An 18239-nucleotide genomic window follows, 5' to 3' on the forward strand; every position below is an offset into this window, starting at 1 on the left:
CAGAAGGACTCAAATCAAATGTATTTATTATAACCAACAATAATCAGACCAAATCTACCAAGGATGCAAATTCTGTCCATAGACACTTCACACAGACACTTTGCATTTTGTACTTTGTGTTCTTTATTTCTATTTTACTACTAACCCCTGTGTGATTGTACAGTACCTGACAAAAGTCTTGTCGCATAAGGACATAGTAACTTAAAATGGCATGTAACTTTATTTCTAATCAATCAGTTGTTTCAAAAAATGGTTCATTTTAATGTCAAGGGCTTTCACATTAATAACTGGGTGCAAAATGAAACTGTCAAAAAGTGTCATGATGTTCACAGCTTGGTAAAGCCCATAACATCTTTTTTTGCAAGGACAAAAGTCTTTTCCTGTCTTTAAATGATTCAACCAATCACAGATTAGAGCTTCACCTGTGACAAATAATGTAAATAGGTGTGTATAAGAAGAACCCCAGCACACCAGACCCTCATGTGAAATGCACCCTGACCTCTGACAACATGCGAAAGATTCAATCACAGACCAAAGTGCTGATCATCAAGAGCCTGAAGATCAAGTTTGCTGCTGAGGTGGCAGACAGCTTTAATGTATCCAAACGTCAAGTGGAGAGGATAAGAAAAAGATTTGAAGAAACTGGTGATGTTCATGACAAGCCCGGGTCAGGCAGACCCCGTAAGACAACTGTTAGAGAAGATCGTTTGCTGCTTCGACAGTCCAGGGCCAGCCCCTTTTCAACTGCAGCAGAGCTACATGTGAACTGGTCACCAGAAACCCCTTTATCTACAAGAACAGTCTGTCGAATTCTCTCACGTGGTGGTCTCCATGGCCAAATTAGTGCTCATAAACCAGCATTAAACAGAAGACAACAAAAAAAAATCGTGTTGCATTTGCCAAGGCCCACAGCTTGCAGAAAGGATGGACAATGGTAAAGTGGCAGAAGGTTGATTTTTCTGATGAATCATCCACTGAACTGCATCCCAATCAAAAATACTGCAGAAGACCTGCTGGAACCCACATGGACCCAAGATTCACCAAGAAAACAGTCAAGTTTGGTGGAGGAAAAATCACGGTTTGGGGTTACATCCAGTCTGAGGGTTGTCAAGATACATGGAGGTATTAGATCCCAGAATCAGCCACAAGGGTGAGACTCTGACAGAATAACAGCTAAATAAGGGAACATTGTGATATTATAACCTCTGATTCATGATCAAATTATGCCATAACCCAATGAATGTGTTTAAGCTAACTCAAATACTTATTTTTATAATCTTTGTTTAAGAAGTAACTAAGTCAGAACAACAGCTCACTGTGAAAAGTGATGATTTTGATTAATATGAGGAACTGATGCTTTATTAAATGGAAATGCTTTTAAGAGTTTTGATTACTATGAAACTGAGATGTTTTAGAAAGAGTTTTGATTACTGTTAAAGTAAGAGGTTTTTAACCTGGTAATGAGGTGAGAAGTCAAGAGCTAAGGTGAATTAGGGTCAAGTGTTCACAGTAAAGGTTATTAAGCTCAAAATAGATTTCAGAGATTTTTGTGAGTCTGACATCTGTTTCTCCATTTCCTGATCAGGAGCCTGTTTTGAGTTGCAGATGGAAAAAATACATTACTAGAGAAGTGAGACTGAGTGGAAGGGCCCAAACAGTCCAAAATAGATAGTTTTAGTTCCTCAAACATGTGGAGAGAATGAAGTCATTGCTCAAGTTAATTTAGTATGAGATCATTGTGTATGTTAATTAAGTGTGCTGCTGTCATTGCATATGCAAAAGGTTCAGTTGTATAAATTACACTGGATTGAGACACAAGTTAGGAGTCGTTGCGAGGTGGTCACTTGTTGCAAGCCAGGGTAGAAATGCTCTGAGCAAAGGGGATTTTACCACGTAACTCGGACGGGGGATTCAACATGATCTGCAAAGGAATAACTGTTCTACTGGAATTATGGACTAAAGGACTGCGCTTTCTGCACTGTTTGAGGATTACGAAAGACTGTGATCTAAAAATAACGCTGACTGAAGGAACATTACTGAACTCTATTTTCTCTGTAAGGAACAACACCAGAATGGATTAACAAAGTTTTTACTGGCCCAACAACAAAAATGGATACAAGCAGATCTAAATCTGGACCGAACCCCCTCCACCTCCTCCCTGGAGCAGAGCCAAGCGGGGCATCGGTCTTCAGGTGAGCAGCCAGGTGTGGCCACACCGACTGCTCTCCCCCTCCAAATTACATAGTCTGGGTGATTACTTTTCTTAGATAAAAGCATAGTTCCAGTTAGGGGTCACATTAAGCGACTGTTATAAGAATTAATGTTTAATTGATTGTCTGATGATTTATGGGCTATTGCTATTTTCCTGCTGAAATATTATAATAAAATATTCATCCTGCAATTAAAGTTAACAGACCGGAAATTCTATTTATTCCTATCACGATGATGAGTTAATTACATATATCTTCTCAGGTTGTAAAAAGTCAGGTTAATGTGTGCATTGCATCTAACCAGGTTCTGTCAGGTTACCTAGTCGTTGGGGCCGTGGGTGGCCTTTTTTAAACTTATCCTTGGGGTTATCCTTTCCTTCACCTATAAATTGAAACCTAGCAATTTACCAAGTGCAAAATCTGTTAAGAGAAAAGCTGCCGTTAACAGATGTGACTGGTAATTAATTTGACCATTCAAAAGTGGCTACTCAGTTGAGTTAGTTATCAGAGGTAGCAGGATAGGCGTCCGGATGGAGGCAGTTAGAAGCTAGGCGAATTTTCTCGCTAACCAGCTTAAATATTCCTCAGATCTGGGTTAGACCCTCTGGGCTGCAGGAACCGGACCCGTTACATGGAGAGCTGGTCCAGTAATTCTCTGATAGTTAATTGATGAATTTAATTAATTTAGGAGGTTACTGGCCTTAGGATTTAACACTCTGTAGCAAGGGTATGAGTATCCCAGAGATGACATCTTCTGTAACCATGAGATACGTGGAAACAGAAATCACAATTTAACTAAAGCAATGAGATAACTTGAACAAGTTTGAGATTAGTTAACCATTCTCTAAAAGTTCTGGATAGACGACCAAAACGAAGGCAAATACTGCAAATACTAATAAAATTAATGCAATTATTTACATTCATGAAGTGATTACTATAAAATATCAGAAAATGGTTTTGATAAAGTTGAGTTTTTCCTTTGGTTAAAATCCCACACTAACCCTGGTTGCTGGGCCATGGCAGCAGTCTAAAGCCAGCTGTAATATGACAATAATCTGATGCTATCCTGATGTAGAAATGTCATCGTAATCTGTCCCATGTCGTACTTTATCAACAAGGCTTAAAGTGATGAAATGCTCAGTTGCAGTGAACTTTTATCACTTTGCCATTAGATGTCAGCATTTGCTCAAGTTCTCCAGTTTTACCATAAAGTGCTGAGTGGAGGCTGAATGATTCCAACAACTGATCAATAGAACACCTGCCGTATGTGTAACTCACACAATGGTTTCATTCTTATACAGTAGTCCTTTAGTATGGCTAAATCACATTATACTATACTTGATCTTCATGCTGCATGGTGTGCTTTGTTTACATTCATTTGATTTGCTGCTCCACTGACATCCTTCAGCCTCTGAGAACATCACACTTAAAAAGTTTGACTGAGCCAGTGATTTCATATTTTTGAGTATTTATTTCTTCGCCATGTACTTCCAAAATCAAAAAAACAAATGATCAAAAATACAATATAAACTTCTGAAAATCAATACACTGAATATCTTTTTCTCTTTTTTTTTTAAGCTTTTCTTACACAGGGCAAAAAACACTGAGCAAAGACAAAGTCCAGGCGGCTAGTGACTCTGCTTAGTCCTCTTTGCTTTCCTAGATCGCAGAATATGGTGTTTCACAAACGTTGAGTCTCCCCCCCTCTTTATTATCCCCGATCATATACAGTTCACTAGTCAGGCATTTGCCAAAGACGTACAGTACAAAGTGCCCAATAACAAGTCCCGGAGCTAATAACTGTGTTGAAATTTTCAATCAAGCACGACTGCAATCCACCACTTAGTATACAATGTACACGTCCCAACCCCAAGTCGACTCCCCATGAACAACAGTTGTCAGTCAGCTGAAGGTGTACAGATGTACAAGAAACTAGGGTGCTCGTGGGGGGGGAGAAAAATAAAAGAAAAGGAGGGAGATGAAACCTGGAGAGTCGAGGTGAGCTGGTGTCAAATCAGTGCTCAAGTTCTCAGGACTGAGTGTCAGACACTCCATGAGCCAATGGTTGATACAGATCCACGGAGAACCCAAACTGCTGAACTCCATCCAATTCGCCAGTTTCATTCAGAAAATATTAAAGTTAATTTATGATAATTTATGGCATAACACCCATAAAACACAATGAATTATTTTCATTCATCCTCTGCACACAGACCAAATAAATCTTTTCTTTTTACTTATCATCCCTTTCTTGTTTTCTTAGCACTTTGAAATACATGGGCATTTTAATTTTTGCTGTCATGAAAAAAACAGGACACACAAGAAATGTTTTGAAAAAATCCGCTATTATTGTGTTCAACTAAAGAAAAAAAACAGCAGTTGGGAGAAAAACAGAAACAACTGTCCATTGATGGCTGAGATGGTGTCTCTGGATTTGGCCAAATAACAAAAAACTAAAAAAAAAAAACTGTGTACCCTGGTGGAACTGGAGGAGAGGGAGGGTCTTTGTGTCCCGGTCAGTGGGGGAAGTTAGTGGTGCTGCGCAATCCTCTCACCTTAACCCCCTATTTTGCCTACCACTCTTTCTTTTTCTCATCCATGGACACTCCACCGGGCCCAAGCGCCACCACCAGCAGCAGGCCGCCGATGACCGAGGTGGTCTGGAAGAAGTCGTACTTGAGGAAGTCGTGCATGGGTTTGTAGGCGGGGATGGTCCAGAAAGCGTTGAAGTAGACGTTGATAGCCAGAAGCCACACGACGAGGGTCAGCGCTGCCAGCTTGGTCTTGAAGCCAATGGCCACCAGGATGATGAGAGCAGTCCCCACCATGTTCTGCAGGATCTGTGGAAAAAGTCACAGTGGAAGTGGTAAATGACTGCAGTGCGTGCTTAAAAATGATCGAGATGAATCAACACTATGTGCACAATGTAAACTAGAGAAAATAAATCAGTGGACTATTGGATAAACTGCTCCAAAAATATTATACCAAAAAAAAAAAAAAAAAGGCTTCAAGACTTTTTGCTGTTCTTTTCTATGATATTCAGAAATCATACTGGGATTTAGTTACTGAACCCTAATTTATTCAGAGAGGCTTATACAGCTCAAGCTCACTTTATTTAAAATGATTTATGATTTTCTAAATCCCAAGCAGACACCGGTTGAAATTTGTTACGGTACATCATCGAAATTATCCTTAAAAAATCTTAATTTATGTAAGTTCTGCTCTCACATCTGAATTTAGAGTAAGTCTACGACCTGGGACAGTCTTATATATTAAGAAACAGCTTTCTATACAGCACTTTGAAAACAATGATGACATTAGGCTAAAGTGCTTTCCAGAAGCAAAACAAACATCCAAAATCTATCTATTATGATTGTGTGTTATTTTATTGTGCATTTTTGCAGATACGGCACACTATTTAAATTAACTGCAGCAGGGTTAGCCATCAGTTAATTTACATCTTGTAAATTTCCGGGGCAGGAACACAAAAAAAAGTCACAGAACAATAAGGAGGCTATATAAAGCAACACAAAGTAAAACAGCTCCCCACTGTGTGACAATAAATAGAATCAGTACATACAAATAAAAGGCAATTATTGGTTATTATTATGTACTGATTTGCCAAACCTTGGGGCTGGTGTTAAAAACCACAAAGCTTCCCTGAGTCTCTAATGTTCGTAAGGATGGATTTCCACTTCACCATAGCTTTACATGAGAGCGCAGATTGACTAAAATCTGTCTTTCTGAACTGTGGTACCCAGTCACCTCTAGTAAACTGTTCTACCTGCACTGACACTGCCTTGATAAGCCAGGCATCCTCTGAGAGGAGGGAGCCGGATTATCCATCCATCCATCCATTATCTATACACCGCTTAATCCTCACTAGGGTCGCGGGGGGGGCTGGAGTCTATCCCAGCTGAATTGGGGCGAAGGAAGGGGACACCCTAGACAGGTCGCCAGTCTGTCGCAGGGCTACATACAAAGACAAACAAGCACTCTCACATTCACACCTACGGGCAATTTAGAATAATCAATTAACCTCAGCATATTTTTGGACTGTGGGAGGAAGCCGGAGTACCCGGAGAAAACCCACGCATGCACAGGGAGAACATGCAAACTCCATGCAGAAAGATCCCGGGAAAGCCGGGACGCGAACCAGGGACCTTCTAGCTGCAAGGCGAAAGTGCTAACCACTACACCACTGTGCAGCCTGAGCCGGATTATAAATAATTTTAAACATCAGTCATGCATGTAAAAGAGGAAATTGTCAAAAATGAAGGAAGTGTTTTTATCTAATACTAATACTCACTAATTTACCTAATTTTGTTAATATTGATAGCCATTATGTCTCTTTAATGAAAAAATCTAAAGTTATTTTTTCGCAGAATCTGTTTTTCCTTGTACGACTTGTTGATTTCAGACATAAAAGCTAAAGACTGTGCTTCCTAGAAGCTGAATCTAAATATTCAATGAGATTACTAAATTAATTCAAACCCAAGTAAGAGTTTTCAACATAGTCATTATTACCAACAATATTCAATGTGGTAATAATAATGATTAAAAAGCTGATCAACCATAGAATTGTAACTTAAAGTTCATTGGGATGGATTGCTAAATATGAGCAACACTAAGGTCTCTGCAAATTCCCTTAAATTTTGTACTAAAATGAATAAAGACTACCCACTAGAAAGCTCTGGAAAACACCTGGCAGTGATGTTTAGTGTATTTGATGTGTAGTTTAGTGGCTAGAATATATAAAAGTACCTATATGGTTCTTATTATTATTTAAAAACATCTTCTATCCTGAGCTGCTGACATGGGCAGTTTGATGGCGACCTAGATTTCATCTGCGTCCAATCAAATGTGACAAGTTGTAATGACAGGATGTCCATCTGTATGAACTACGTGCGGAACATACGAGTGCTTGTATGCATCAGAACTCACGGAGAAGAAACTGGAGTCAAAGTGCAACAGGGTCATGAACATGAGCACTAGCAGCACTCGACCGCCCAGCTGCATGTACTGCTTCGGTGAACTCTCTCCCATAGACGGGACTCCAGCGAACATGCTCTTCCCTTCCGAACGAGACTCAGCCAGCAGCAAGAGCAGACCTCCTCCCAGGGCCAGGTTTCTAGGGGAGGGGAAAGAGGACAGTTATTTTTGCACAGCTCTGTCAGCCGAGCAGAAAGATGTCGCTGGTGGTAGCTGAAGCCAAACTGTTAGCATCTGATAATCTTATTATTTACTGAAATTATGCGTTGCTGTAAGGTTGAAACTACCTGTTCTGTTCTTGCCTGCTGAATTGTATTAAATGTCAGCTGGTAGTCAGAGCACTGCTTATTTAGTTTGTAAAAAAAGTAAGTAATTTTATCACAGTTGGAATCTTTGCTCTGTCCACAAATTTGTAGATTGTAGAACTGATATATTACATTACACTCTGACTGCATCCTAACAACCAAACAACCAGCACACGAATTAAAAGGACACAGAATGCTTAAACAGAAATACTCAAGAGTAGCATTGCATTCCTCTCCTGGCTGATGACTCATCCAGTCTGTCGATGTTTATAGAAATCACAGGTCTTGTCCACAGTGATTATAGTAATTGTAAGCGTTGGTGTTGCTATGAAAGCTGAGATGCTTTCTGAGACAGTGCCACTACAAGCACATTAAAGTTGCCAGTGCAGCAGCAAATTGTTTTATTTTTCTGAATGATTAAGCTCGGTCCAATTTACGTGAAATTCAAATCTGAACTGATGAGTATTCTTCTGACTCTGCAGGCTGCGTCATACCTTTAATACTAATTATTTGTTTATATAAATGAATCGGGCAATTAAAACAATGAAACAATAATGAGCAATGAAGATTTATGTTTGGAGGGTGGATCAGGTGGTGCTTTTAAAATCATAATATCCCAGTAAAGACAGCTTGATTGCTGAAGTTCATGTACTTTGAACAGTATATTTAGCACCGACTGCATTGAGCGACACTTACCTCATCAAAAATTTAAGGTCCCATAAAATGCTGTATGCAACAGTCTGGAGGGGAAAAGATGAAAACATATTCCAGGTCAGACCCAATTACACATTGCTTGTATATAATAATAATGATAATAATAATAATAATAATAATAATAATAATAATAATAATAATAATAATAATAATAATAATAATAATAATAATAATAATAATAATAATAATAATAATAATAATAATAATGTCAATATAATTATTCTCACCTGTAATGCTATGATGCCAAATAATCCAAAGCAGGCATACTGTACAAAATTTCTACTGAGGATGAGGACACAACCACCTGTTAGGGCAAAGATATTAAAGAAATGTTCACAAAATTCCTTTTATTTTTCTTCGTGTCATCATCTTATCTGAATTGTTCATAAATATTATTTCTGTTAAAGCCACTTAGGCTAAAGAATTTGAGCAAGATGTCTAATTTCACTTGTCCGGATCGAGCACTTGAACATATTCTGTGTTTTTAGTTTCAGTCCTATGAAGAGGACAGACACATTTATCTCCCAGGAACTGATCCTTTCATTTGACAGGAATAATATGTAACAGGATAGGTCCATGGATTTATAGGAACAATGCTGAAGTCTGACTGTTACCTCCAGCAATGGAACCACATTAATCCCAGGAAAAAATTTCCAACCTCACCTGTCTGGCCTCATTGATGTCTAGTTCCTACATGACAAGAATGGAACAGGACATCTACTAGACATGTTCTGATCTTGCAGAAAATTCTTGAATAAAATTAAAAGACTTGTAGTGTATCACTGACATCAAAATGACCAGATTCAAACATAGATGGCTCAACTAAAAACACTTTGGAACCAAACTGATCTGTGTACGTGCGGTCTGCCAGTTGGCTTCCTTCAACAAATTTCAATAATCTGGAATTCTGTTTACATTTCAGGAGTGAAGTTTGTTGTGCTGGTTTTATTTCGCAACTTTCTCCAAACTGTAGATAAGATGTGGTAGAAGTGCACTGGGCTCTTTCATTTAACCTGTACGTCTTTAATTATAAATCACTTTCAAAGTCTCTGATTGATGCAACTGAATTTCCACTTACACTCAGTTGCTGGTTTATTGGTTACACCCAGCTAAAGCTAATGCAATCTAGTCCAACAGTTTTGCAATTTGTCATTTCTTCATGAACTGAACTGCTTCATAGAGAGAGGTATATCAGTTTTTTTAGTCAACAGGTTAGACAGAATAATGAAACCCCCCTCCGTATAACTAAATATATCTGCATTCAACAGTACAATGAACTGCAGTCTCTGAAATGATCATAAGCAAAAATCAACGCCTTTCTCAAACAGTTTCAAGAAAACTGAACATTATAACTTTAATGAAGTAAGACTGAGCGCAGGTTTGTTACACTTGAATGTATTAAAGGTATTTCTAGTGATGCATTTTGGCTTTCCTACTTCAAATATGAAAGGCACTGGGCTTTATTTTTTTTTTAAACTGATGACACTGCTAGCATTACACATGTCACCTATTTCAGTGAGGTGATTTGACTTGCTTCTCCTGTCATCATCAGAATTGATGTCACCACCTCTCACACACTATAGAAACTACAGGAACATGTAATGTCCTACCCCTACACCTACACCTGAGCATGTACTGTCTCCCATTCACTCACCCAGCTGTCCGATGAGGTTAAGCAGCACAAAGCACGTAGCCAGGAAGTAGCCACAGCTCCAGGTAGCCTCGATGTAGTCTCGCTGCTCATTCCACTGGAACCACATGCGGATCCCGTCTTCGAGGAAGGTGCTGATGAGACACAGACGTGCCAGGTGGGGTAGGTACTGTTTGGTTACCCGCAAGAACTGGGAAACAAAGAGGATAAAATTACTAACAAGACAACAAAATCATCTGAAGAATGATGAAAAGTTCTTACTTCAATGACTGAGAATGATTCAAACAGAAAAACAGAGAAATGACAAAAGATCACCAAGCCATAAATTCTGTTATAAACCAACTTCAACCAAAGACTCCTTTAAAAACAACTTATAAAAGACAGATGTGCAAACAGTCAAAAAGATCACAAAGTCTTAACTGTGAGGGAAAGTAGGCTTCATGGCTCCTACTAATTATCATTTACACTTTCAATTACAGGGGTGGGAATCGACCCAGTAGTCATTCGAATGTAATTGTCATGCTAGTAAGTAAAAGTCAAAACAGTAGTCATTGAAACAGACTTTTTAAAAAAAAATCCCAAAGAAGTCTTATTGCCACACATGGATCCCCTTGTAAAATAGCACACTAGTCCCTGAAGCTATGGCAGTGAGGCCTGCTACCTGTGGAGCAAGTTTTTACAGTTTTAACACAGAACTGCAAAGAAGTAGGACAACATGTACATCAGATCTGGTCTTTCTCCAGTCAGTCAGTTCACCCCATTTTTTCAGAGTAGTCACAACTCTTCTCTAAGCAACATTTAAAATAAGCAACATTTAAAATAAAAGGAAGTGACAATCGATCAAATGTTCTTTCCTTCCAAATTACTCTTGTGGAACGTATATTTTTAAAAATGGCAAACTAACTTATGGTCATTGACCTCAAAAGTGTATAACGGCAGAAGAACACGTGCACAGTAGATGTGGTGCTGTGGCCTAAATATCTCAAGACAACAACAGGGCTGTGCCTTCTTGTTAAAATCCCAAAAGGCATCTTTTTCTGGCAAAAGAACAATGCTGAATGTTCAAACAAAAAAAAACCCAACTACCCTCGGCTCCCCTTTCAAAATTCATACAGGCCTCCAGATACTACAGTGACACAGTGCCCCCTGCTCCGCCTCTTCGGCAGTCCACATCAGCACAGCCAGACCTCAGCAGCCTATCAGCGTCCACCAACTCCCACTATGACTGCTGTGCAGGACATGAATGGGCGAACTTGGAGCCAATCTGAACAAGCCCAAGATTGCTGCAACAGCCTAGAAATAGACTAATCTGAAGTGTTATGTCTGAATAAAATTGGGGCTCAGTGCCTATAAGTGAAGGATGGGCTCTCATAATGGGATTTACATAGCATCTTGAAAGGCAAACAAACCAACTGTTGCAGGCATTTGTGGCTTTTTGGAGCTCCTGTTTTTTTTGTTTTTTGTTTGTTTTTTTACAACACAGCAATCGTGATAGGACTTTATAAATCAATTAGGTGCTATTAGATTATGGAATGATGCATTTTCAGGGAAGTGGACTAGAGTTCAGTCAACACAGCTGCCTTAAATATACTCAGAACTGACTCAATGACTTGATTTGTTTAATTTTACAGCAATCTCCAAGGAGATGGCCAACCAGATACCTGGCCTGTTCTGCAAAAACAACACTCTAGCACAGATGTCTTTTATGAGCCAGTAACTTTTCAAACAACATAAGGTTATAAAACTGGATATATAAGCAAATCTCTGGGGTAGTTTTGCAGCCTGCACACCAACATGGGTCACAGAAAGCCCTGAAATGTGATCGTGACATCCCAGTTCACCTCTCACAGACCACTCACACCAGTAGGAACAGCAGAAAAAGAGGAGAAAAGCAGTCGTGGCATGTCAGGTAAAGTGAAAGCAAGGCTTACATCCAGTCTGAGGGTGACCTGGATGGTGGGGTAGTTCTAGCAAGGCCACATGCAGATGCTCAAGCCGAGAAAACCAGGTGTTTGTCAAATTTAGAAAAGCAAAAACAACGCTAAGCAACATGACTATTAAGTGTTAACCAACAACTTGGTAGCTTAGCTAAGATATTTCACAACTGTCTAGCCTGGCTGGCTGGCTGTGACACTGTTAATAAACCGAGAGGCTACAGACGTGCTAACTAGCTGGTATAGTGAAGCAACTAATCAAATTTATTCCTGTCTTACAAGAATTAGTCACTGCCAGACGCCTGTTTGATTTTCAGTGAATTAATAATGCTATCAAATCCATCTTGAGACACATGACAGGAGCTGACATCTCAGGCACTTATCACTCCAATTAAAACACGACTAAAATGCGCTAATTCTCAGTCAAGTTAAAACGGTTGGAAAGCCACTGCCGACTTGCAGGAACTGTAATTAAAACGTTAGAGGAAAAGCTGAAGAGCTTGACGCTACTTCATTCTCCACAAACTAGTTAGCAGCTAGCATGCTAACAGCGGCTAGCCTTGTCAACTGCCGAGCTAAAACTGAACTTACCTGGTCTGCCACGTCTTCGGCTGTGTTCATAAGATCCTCCTGCCCCATATTGGACTAATATTACAATTTGTAATATCTAAGGCTCGGTCGCAACACAGTCTCGGTGTGTTGGATACTTGGCAGGCTGCGCTCAGACTGTTCCTCCCCCCGTTATTTACTTGAAGATTTCCCGATCGCCTGGACGCAGAGAAAGGCCGCCTCCGCCCCACAATGCCCCGCGATTTGACGAGCGAGACGGAGCCCCCCTACATGGTACTGCAACCGCTGTATGCCACGTATACCGAACCGTGCAGTGGCTTCACACAGAAACCAAACGCTGTTTATGGCTTTACACAAACAAACAGGCACAGGTTTGTATCTTCCATCCCACCTGATGTCATCTTTACCAAAAACTGTTACACATGTTGGTGTTCCACTTTCAGGATGTACCCGTTTATGTGTAATATTAATTTGTCCGTGCTGATTTTAACCTTCCTTTTATGTTGTGGGTCAAACTGACCCATTTTTAAGTGAAAAACAATCTAAAAAGAAAATAATTGTAAGTAGTTTTTGTATGAAACTTCTTCTTGGTTTAATAACATGAAAAGGTTTCATTTCACATATTTACAAAGCCACCCTGAACAGAAGAGGTGTCAACATCACTCCATAAAGAAAAAAAAATCAAAATGTGAAATAAAATTCTTTTAAAAAAATCAATGTCATGTAAAACTACAATATTTTATATGTAGGTCTTTCCAATCTACATTTTAAAAAAGTTGTCAACATGCATTTTTTTTAATGAAAAACAAGTGAATTATCCTCATTGAACCATGATCTGTGAGAGATAAAGAACCCCATTGCACTAAATATTGTTTGAAATGGTTAATAATGGAGTTAATAATGAGATATAAACAGTGTTTATTGGGATTTTTGGGATAATCAAACATGCCCTAGGTCAAACTGATTGCTGTTCCTGAGACCCAAACCTAACAGGAGGATTAAAGATGCTTACACTCATGCTTGATGAAAAGTCTGAAATAAAATTTGTTTAAAGGAAAAACACAGCATATTTAGATAACTATGACACCACTACTATTAATAATAGTATTAATTAATAGTAATAATAATAATAATAATAATAATACAGTGCACTTAATCAAATGTATGCATACACTTATTATTGAAAATGGGAATATTGACACTATGTTGGTGAATTTTACCTTCACAATTTAATCTCAGCAACTAGCACATTTCAAATAAATTAAAATTCAATTAAAATAAAAGCCAAATGATGTTCACAAATACTCAAAAACATCACTACTTAACTATCAGCTAAATGTCAAATGAGTCAACATCATATCACCTTACAGTAATCACATGACCTCTAAGGAGGAGAGTAGGGTATTTGCTTGTATGCAAAACTAAAAACTAACAGTCTAGATCTGCTATATTTAAAATATAGGCATAAGAAAAGGAGCTTAATGCAAATAAAATCAGTTTGTACTGAAATTCAAATTCCATATGTCCACCTTTTTTGATGACCTCTTTTCTGAGCTGAATTTTCTCAGAAATTTCTAAGTATTAAGGAACTTTTTTATTATTATTATTATTATTATTATTATTATTATTATTATTATTATTATTATTATTATTATTATGCCGTTCCTTGTTTAAGAAGTTGTGTTGCTCTATCTTTCTCTTTAAAATCTATTGGATTTAACTTAGGAAACATACTTGTCCAGGTCATAGTTTTCACTTTTTTTTCAGAAATTCTTCTGCTGGATCAATATCATGCTGGAACTTCTTCTGCCAAATTTCTGCAGACTGGGAGTCATTTTGTCAGCTAGAATTTTGGAACATCCACAGGTATTCACGGTACCATCTATAAATGTCCTCTTATATCAGACTTCCACACGTGTTTTTCACTATCAGGACTATGCATTCACTGTGGCAGTCCTGGCCAGGCTCATGACGAATGTTTGGACCCGTCCGAACCTAACAAGGTCATTTTTGCTATCATCTGACTCAAGAACGTGTTCCCAGTATTCGTGAGACCTCTTTTCATGTCCTTTGGTATGTCAATTTTCATCTTGTATCTGCTGTCGAAGCACAAGCAAGGTGTTTATATTCTTGGATGCCATCCATAGAGGTTAATGTTATGCAATATTTTTCACACAGTCTGAACCTTCACAGAAACTTTGATTTCCATTGATAACTTCTCTGCCAAGTCTGAATTACTTCTCCATCTATTTTTCAGAGATAAATTGTAGTAGCTCACTGTCCCGTTATTTTAGAACAATCACTCCGACTCTGATGAGTGGTACTTTAGCTTATTCTATACCTTCTAATTACTGCTGCAACGGTGTTCGGTCGCTGATTGTCTTGCATATTTTCCTGTCCTTGTGAAATCTCAAAATCAGATTTTTTTTTCAGTTCCTCCGTCAAATCTCATCCAATGTGAAGCCATGATGCAGATACAGAACACCAAAACTAAGAAAGTTCTAGTGTTCACATCATTACAAACCCATGTTCATGCAATTGGGCTGATTAGAAATCACAGGTCTACTCAGTTTTGTGTCAGTGATGACAAGGTTTTTAACTTGTGTGTTGTTACATTGAGTTTCTACTTTGGGGCTTGGATTTTCAATATAGTCTTTCTAAAGAATTAGTTTTTGATTGTTCATAGGAGGACAAACTCTATGTAAATGTAAACTTACAAATTATGCAGTTATTGAGAGGTAATACAAGTTGTTGTCTATATAAAAGTAACCTAAAGTTGGAAACTTAACATCCACATTTGAGATTTGTCATTCTTTTGGGCTCTTTTCAGGGGATAACTGCAGTGACGGTTAGAAAAAACGACAATGTTTGCAAATCCAAATGGAGCTGTATTTTACACTAGTGCATTTGACTGCAAACCAGACATCATAGTTTATCATGTCCAAATGATGTGTAAACTTTCACAAACCTTTTTTGCATGTCATGCAAACCAGCTTCGTTGGAACTGTCAACAAGACAACATGGAAAATAGAAAGCCTTTGTCAGAAATCAGAAACATCCGTGGTGATGGATGTTCAAAGTTCTTAGATACCAAAGTGACACTCCTGGATGTGTCCTCACAGACAAGCAGGAATAAAAATACTGTACAGATAGGGCTTTGCATTTTATTTTCCATTTCGCGCTTTTCCTTGTTTCTTGCGCCCTGATTTCCAGTTGTTATTTCGGAATTTCTTCTGAAAGCCGCCACCTTGAACCTGAAAGACAATGACATCGATCAATGACAAATTCCGCACCAACTCTGCAGAAAAAAGATTTCTTTGCTGCTTTTAACACCAATTTCAACTTTAATATGTCATTTAAAATGTATATTCTACAGACCTTTTTGCGTTTCTGCACCGCCTGCTTCTCCACGTCCATTTCCTCCTCCTCCTCGTCCTCATCTGTTTGGAAATCATCTTCCTCTTCATCCTTTTCACCCTCCATGCTTTCTTCTGTTGGGTTTTTTAAACTAAACATAGAAGCTGTGGGAACATAGGACACAGTGTTACAGTAGAGTAAAACTGACACACTCCTAGCGCGTTTGACCAATCTAGATGTGCGTATCCAGACTAGTGGAGAGCCAAGTTCTAAAGCTCTTACACCCACATAGACAGTATATTTGTTAAACAGTAAATTCACTTGTGTGCTGCTTTGCCTGATTAAACCCTGGATAGGTTTGGACCTCCTTGACACACAGTTGATCGTACCTGTCCTGATAAACAATGACAGAGAAATCTAAAAGGTGTGTGTGAGGGATACTGACGAGGATAGAGGTCACTCATGCTGTCTTCTGAGTCACTGTGATCCTCTTCACTGGACGACGGTTCCCACAAGTTGTTTCCACGTTTCGAGGGCTTCCCCCGACCGACTTCCTCTCCGGTGTCTTTGGACCTTTTCTGTTTCAGTCTGGCAGGAACGTATTCAATCCCCTGTTTCACACAGTCTTCATCTAGATCAGGCATAAAGCAGACATGTCAGTAATCAAGCTGATAGTGTGCACTGACAAAAACTCAGGTATCTTATACGGATTTTTACAGTTTTGGAAATAAATGTTGGATCACTGAGACCACTGTTTTCTGCCTCTTCCTTTGCAGTTCTTGGTGGAGTCATATTAGGTTTTTTTCTTATGGTTGTAATAGACAGCCGTTTCGCGGATTCCTCTTTGTTAATCACCAAGATGGCTGTCTTTTCATCATTTTGCAATTCTTTTAGGCATTTTTTTTGATTATCTGTTGACTATACATATACAGTTTATGCACAAAATAGTGGTGATTAAATCTGCTTGTTTTTGATGTATAAACACTGTCATGTCTTCCATTTTTATAATTTTCCTGTGCTATATCCCACCATGCTGACGTGGTGGGAATATCCTGTGATAACCATTTCTTAGTTATAGATTTCAATCAACAAAACACTCAATAGATATTTATCCCTTTTTCTCCATTCCTGTAGTAAACATCTAAAATAAACAGTTTTTATTCCAAAAGGAATTACACATTTAAAATGCCTTGCAGTGCTCCATGAACATCTTTCCAATACTGTCTAATAAGTCCCATAAGAGCTGAAAATGCTTTGCACGTTTGTCCCCACAGCATAAAGTCTGTGTCATCATTTAAGGGAATATCAAGCAGCAACAGACATCGAAGTCCATTGGGATGAAATTAAACTTTAGTTATTTCAGCTACGTGTACTTTACTGCAATCTGCATATTTGTGAGCACAGCAAAATCATAAAATATGTCTGAGTATTTTAGTGAGACCAAATTAAAAATGACTGTGTTCAGCATAAAAAATGATAGTATCGTCTGTTTCATCAGATAGCTTTGGTTTCCTTCCTGAACAATGAAGATTGGTTTTGTATAACATCCTCTGTGCTCAAATGGCATAACATAAGCAGCCTATGAGAAAGTGCATGCATGCAGATGAGGGATTCACTGACATTTAGAGAGGGCTTTCTTGAAACGTTTCCCATTAAAATGTCTAAGGACATGGTGCGGCTGCCGGTTGAGATGTCTGAGGGTCAGCTTGCAGAAGAGCTGATTGCTAGAAAACAGACAAGAAACATCAGAAAGTGCTGTACAGTCACTCAAATTCAGTCTTTTTTTAATGAGGCAATTAATGGACAAATACCCCAGTATAATGACAAATCAAAGCAGAGTGAGTTTTAATACAGAATCACTTGTGGGAAAGTAAAAATCTCCTTACGGTTGCTTAGTGCTTGGCACGATGTGTGGCTCATACTGGCTGTAGTTGAACTCTGCTGCTGCACTCAGTTTCTCATATTTCTTCCCTTTTGTGAACTTCTGTAGCTCCGTCAGGTTGCAAGGAAACTCGTGGCCGTTCAGAGTGCATTTGATCTGAGGATAAAAGAATAAAAAAAGATATGGGTGGTGGATTTAATGTTGTAGTCTGGCTTGGTGCAGCGATAAAAGTGGCAATCATTTAGTCTTGGTCATCACAACATCAGTTTTATCAGGTACATTAGCATACAGCTAGCATCACAATGTAAGACTACAAGGGCCTTCCTTGGGTAATTTGCTCGCTGACCTTATTAGCATCTGTAAGCTGAAGAAACGGGTGATTAAGAAGAAAAGCTTTGAGGTCCGTAGGTAATTCATCCATAGCTGAGAAACTCTTCAAAACAGGACATTTAGCGTGTTGATCAGGCCACCCCCGTAACAGGAAACTGTCCACACGTGGGTTGACTGAGCAGACTCTGTTGGATGATTTGGCGCCACCCACAGATCAAAGCAAGGAAAGGCAGCTTAGACGAAATGATCAAGTTTTATCCTATCATCATGGCGGTTGTCACACGAGCTTTTGAT

General features: G+C 38.8%; 2 protein-coding genes across 2 annotated transcripts; both read right to left on the reverse strand.

Moving 5' to 3' along the window:
* Window positions 1–3661: 3661 nt before the first annotated feature.
* Window positions 3662–12610, reverse strand: surf4 (surfeit 4). The gene is made up of 6 exons (XM_023282800.3): window positions 12398–12610; window positions 9876–10062; window positions 8449–8525; window positions 8204–8247; window positions 7155–7341; window positions 3662–5050 (listed from the first exon to the last, which is right to left on the reverse strand). The coding sequence occupies exons 1-6, from the start codon at window positions 12443–12445 to the stop codon at window positions 4784–4786; spliced, it is 810 nt and encodes a 269-aa protein (XP_023138568.2). The 5' UTR covers window positions 12446–12610; the 3' UTR covers window positions 3662–4783.
* Window positions 12611–15243: 2633 nt separating this feature from the next.
* Window positions 15244–18120, reverse strand: surf2 (surfeit 2). Its single transcript, XM_023282810.3, has 6 exons — window positions 17962–18120; window positions 17620–17771; window positions 17354–17457; window positions 16179–16364; window positions 15755–15897; window positions 15244–15630 (listed from the first exon to the last, which is right to left on the reverse strand). Exons 1-6 carry the CDS (start codon window positions 18034–18036, stop codon window positions 15541–15543), a joined length of 750 nt encoding a protein of 249 aa, XP_023138578.2. The 5' UTR covers window positions 18037–18120; the 3' UTR covers window positions 15244–15540.
* Between the last annotated feature and the right edge of the window lie 119 nt (window positions 18121–18239).

The sequence above is a fragment of the Amphiprion ocellaris genome, chromosome 17 (assembly GCF_022539595.1).
Source record: "Amphiprion ocellaris isolate individual 3 ecotype Okinawa chromosome 17, ASM2253959v1, whole genome shotgun sequence".
In the NCBI taxonomy this organism is placed as follows: domain Eukaryota; kingdom Metazoa; phylum Chordata; class Actinopteri; family Pomacentridae; genus Amphiprion; species Amphiprion ocellaris.

Bases quoted from the DNA above. Each gene is read 5' to 3' on its own strand.
- surf4 (XM_023282800.3), bottom strand. From the start codon at position 12,445: ATGGGGCAGGAGGATCTTATGAACACAGCCGAAGACGTGGCAGACCAG. The intron at 10,063-12,397 runs GTAAGTTCAGTT...TTTGTTTCCCAG, and splicing joins CCGAAGACGTGGCAGACCAG to TTCTTGCGGGTAACCAAACA. The intron at 8,526-9,875 runs GTGAGTGAATGG...TTGCCCTAACAG, and splicing joins TAACCTCATCGGACAGCTGG to GTGGTTGTGTCCTCATCCTC.
- surf2 (XM_023282810.3), bottom strand. From the start codon at position 18,036: ATGGATGAATTACCTACGGACCTCAAAGCTTTTCTTCTTAATCACCCG. The intron at 17,772-17,961 runs GTCAGCGAGCAA...TTTTATCCTCAG, and splicing joins AGCTTACAGATGCTAATAAG to ATCAAATGCACTCTGAACGG. The intron at 15,631-15,754 runs GTCTGTAGAATA...ATTGTCTTTCAG, and splicing joins CGGTGCAGAAACGCAAAAAG to GTTCAAGGTGGCGGCTTTCA.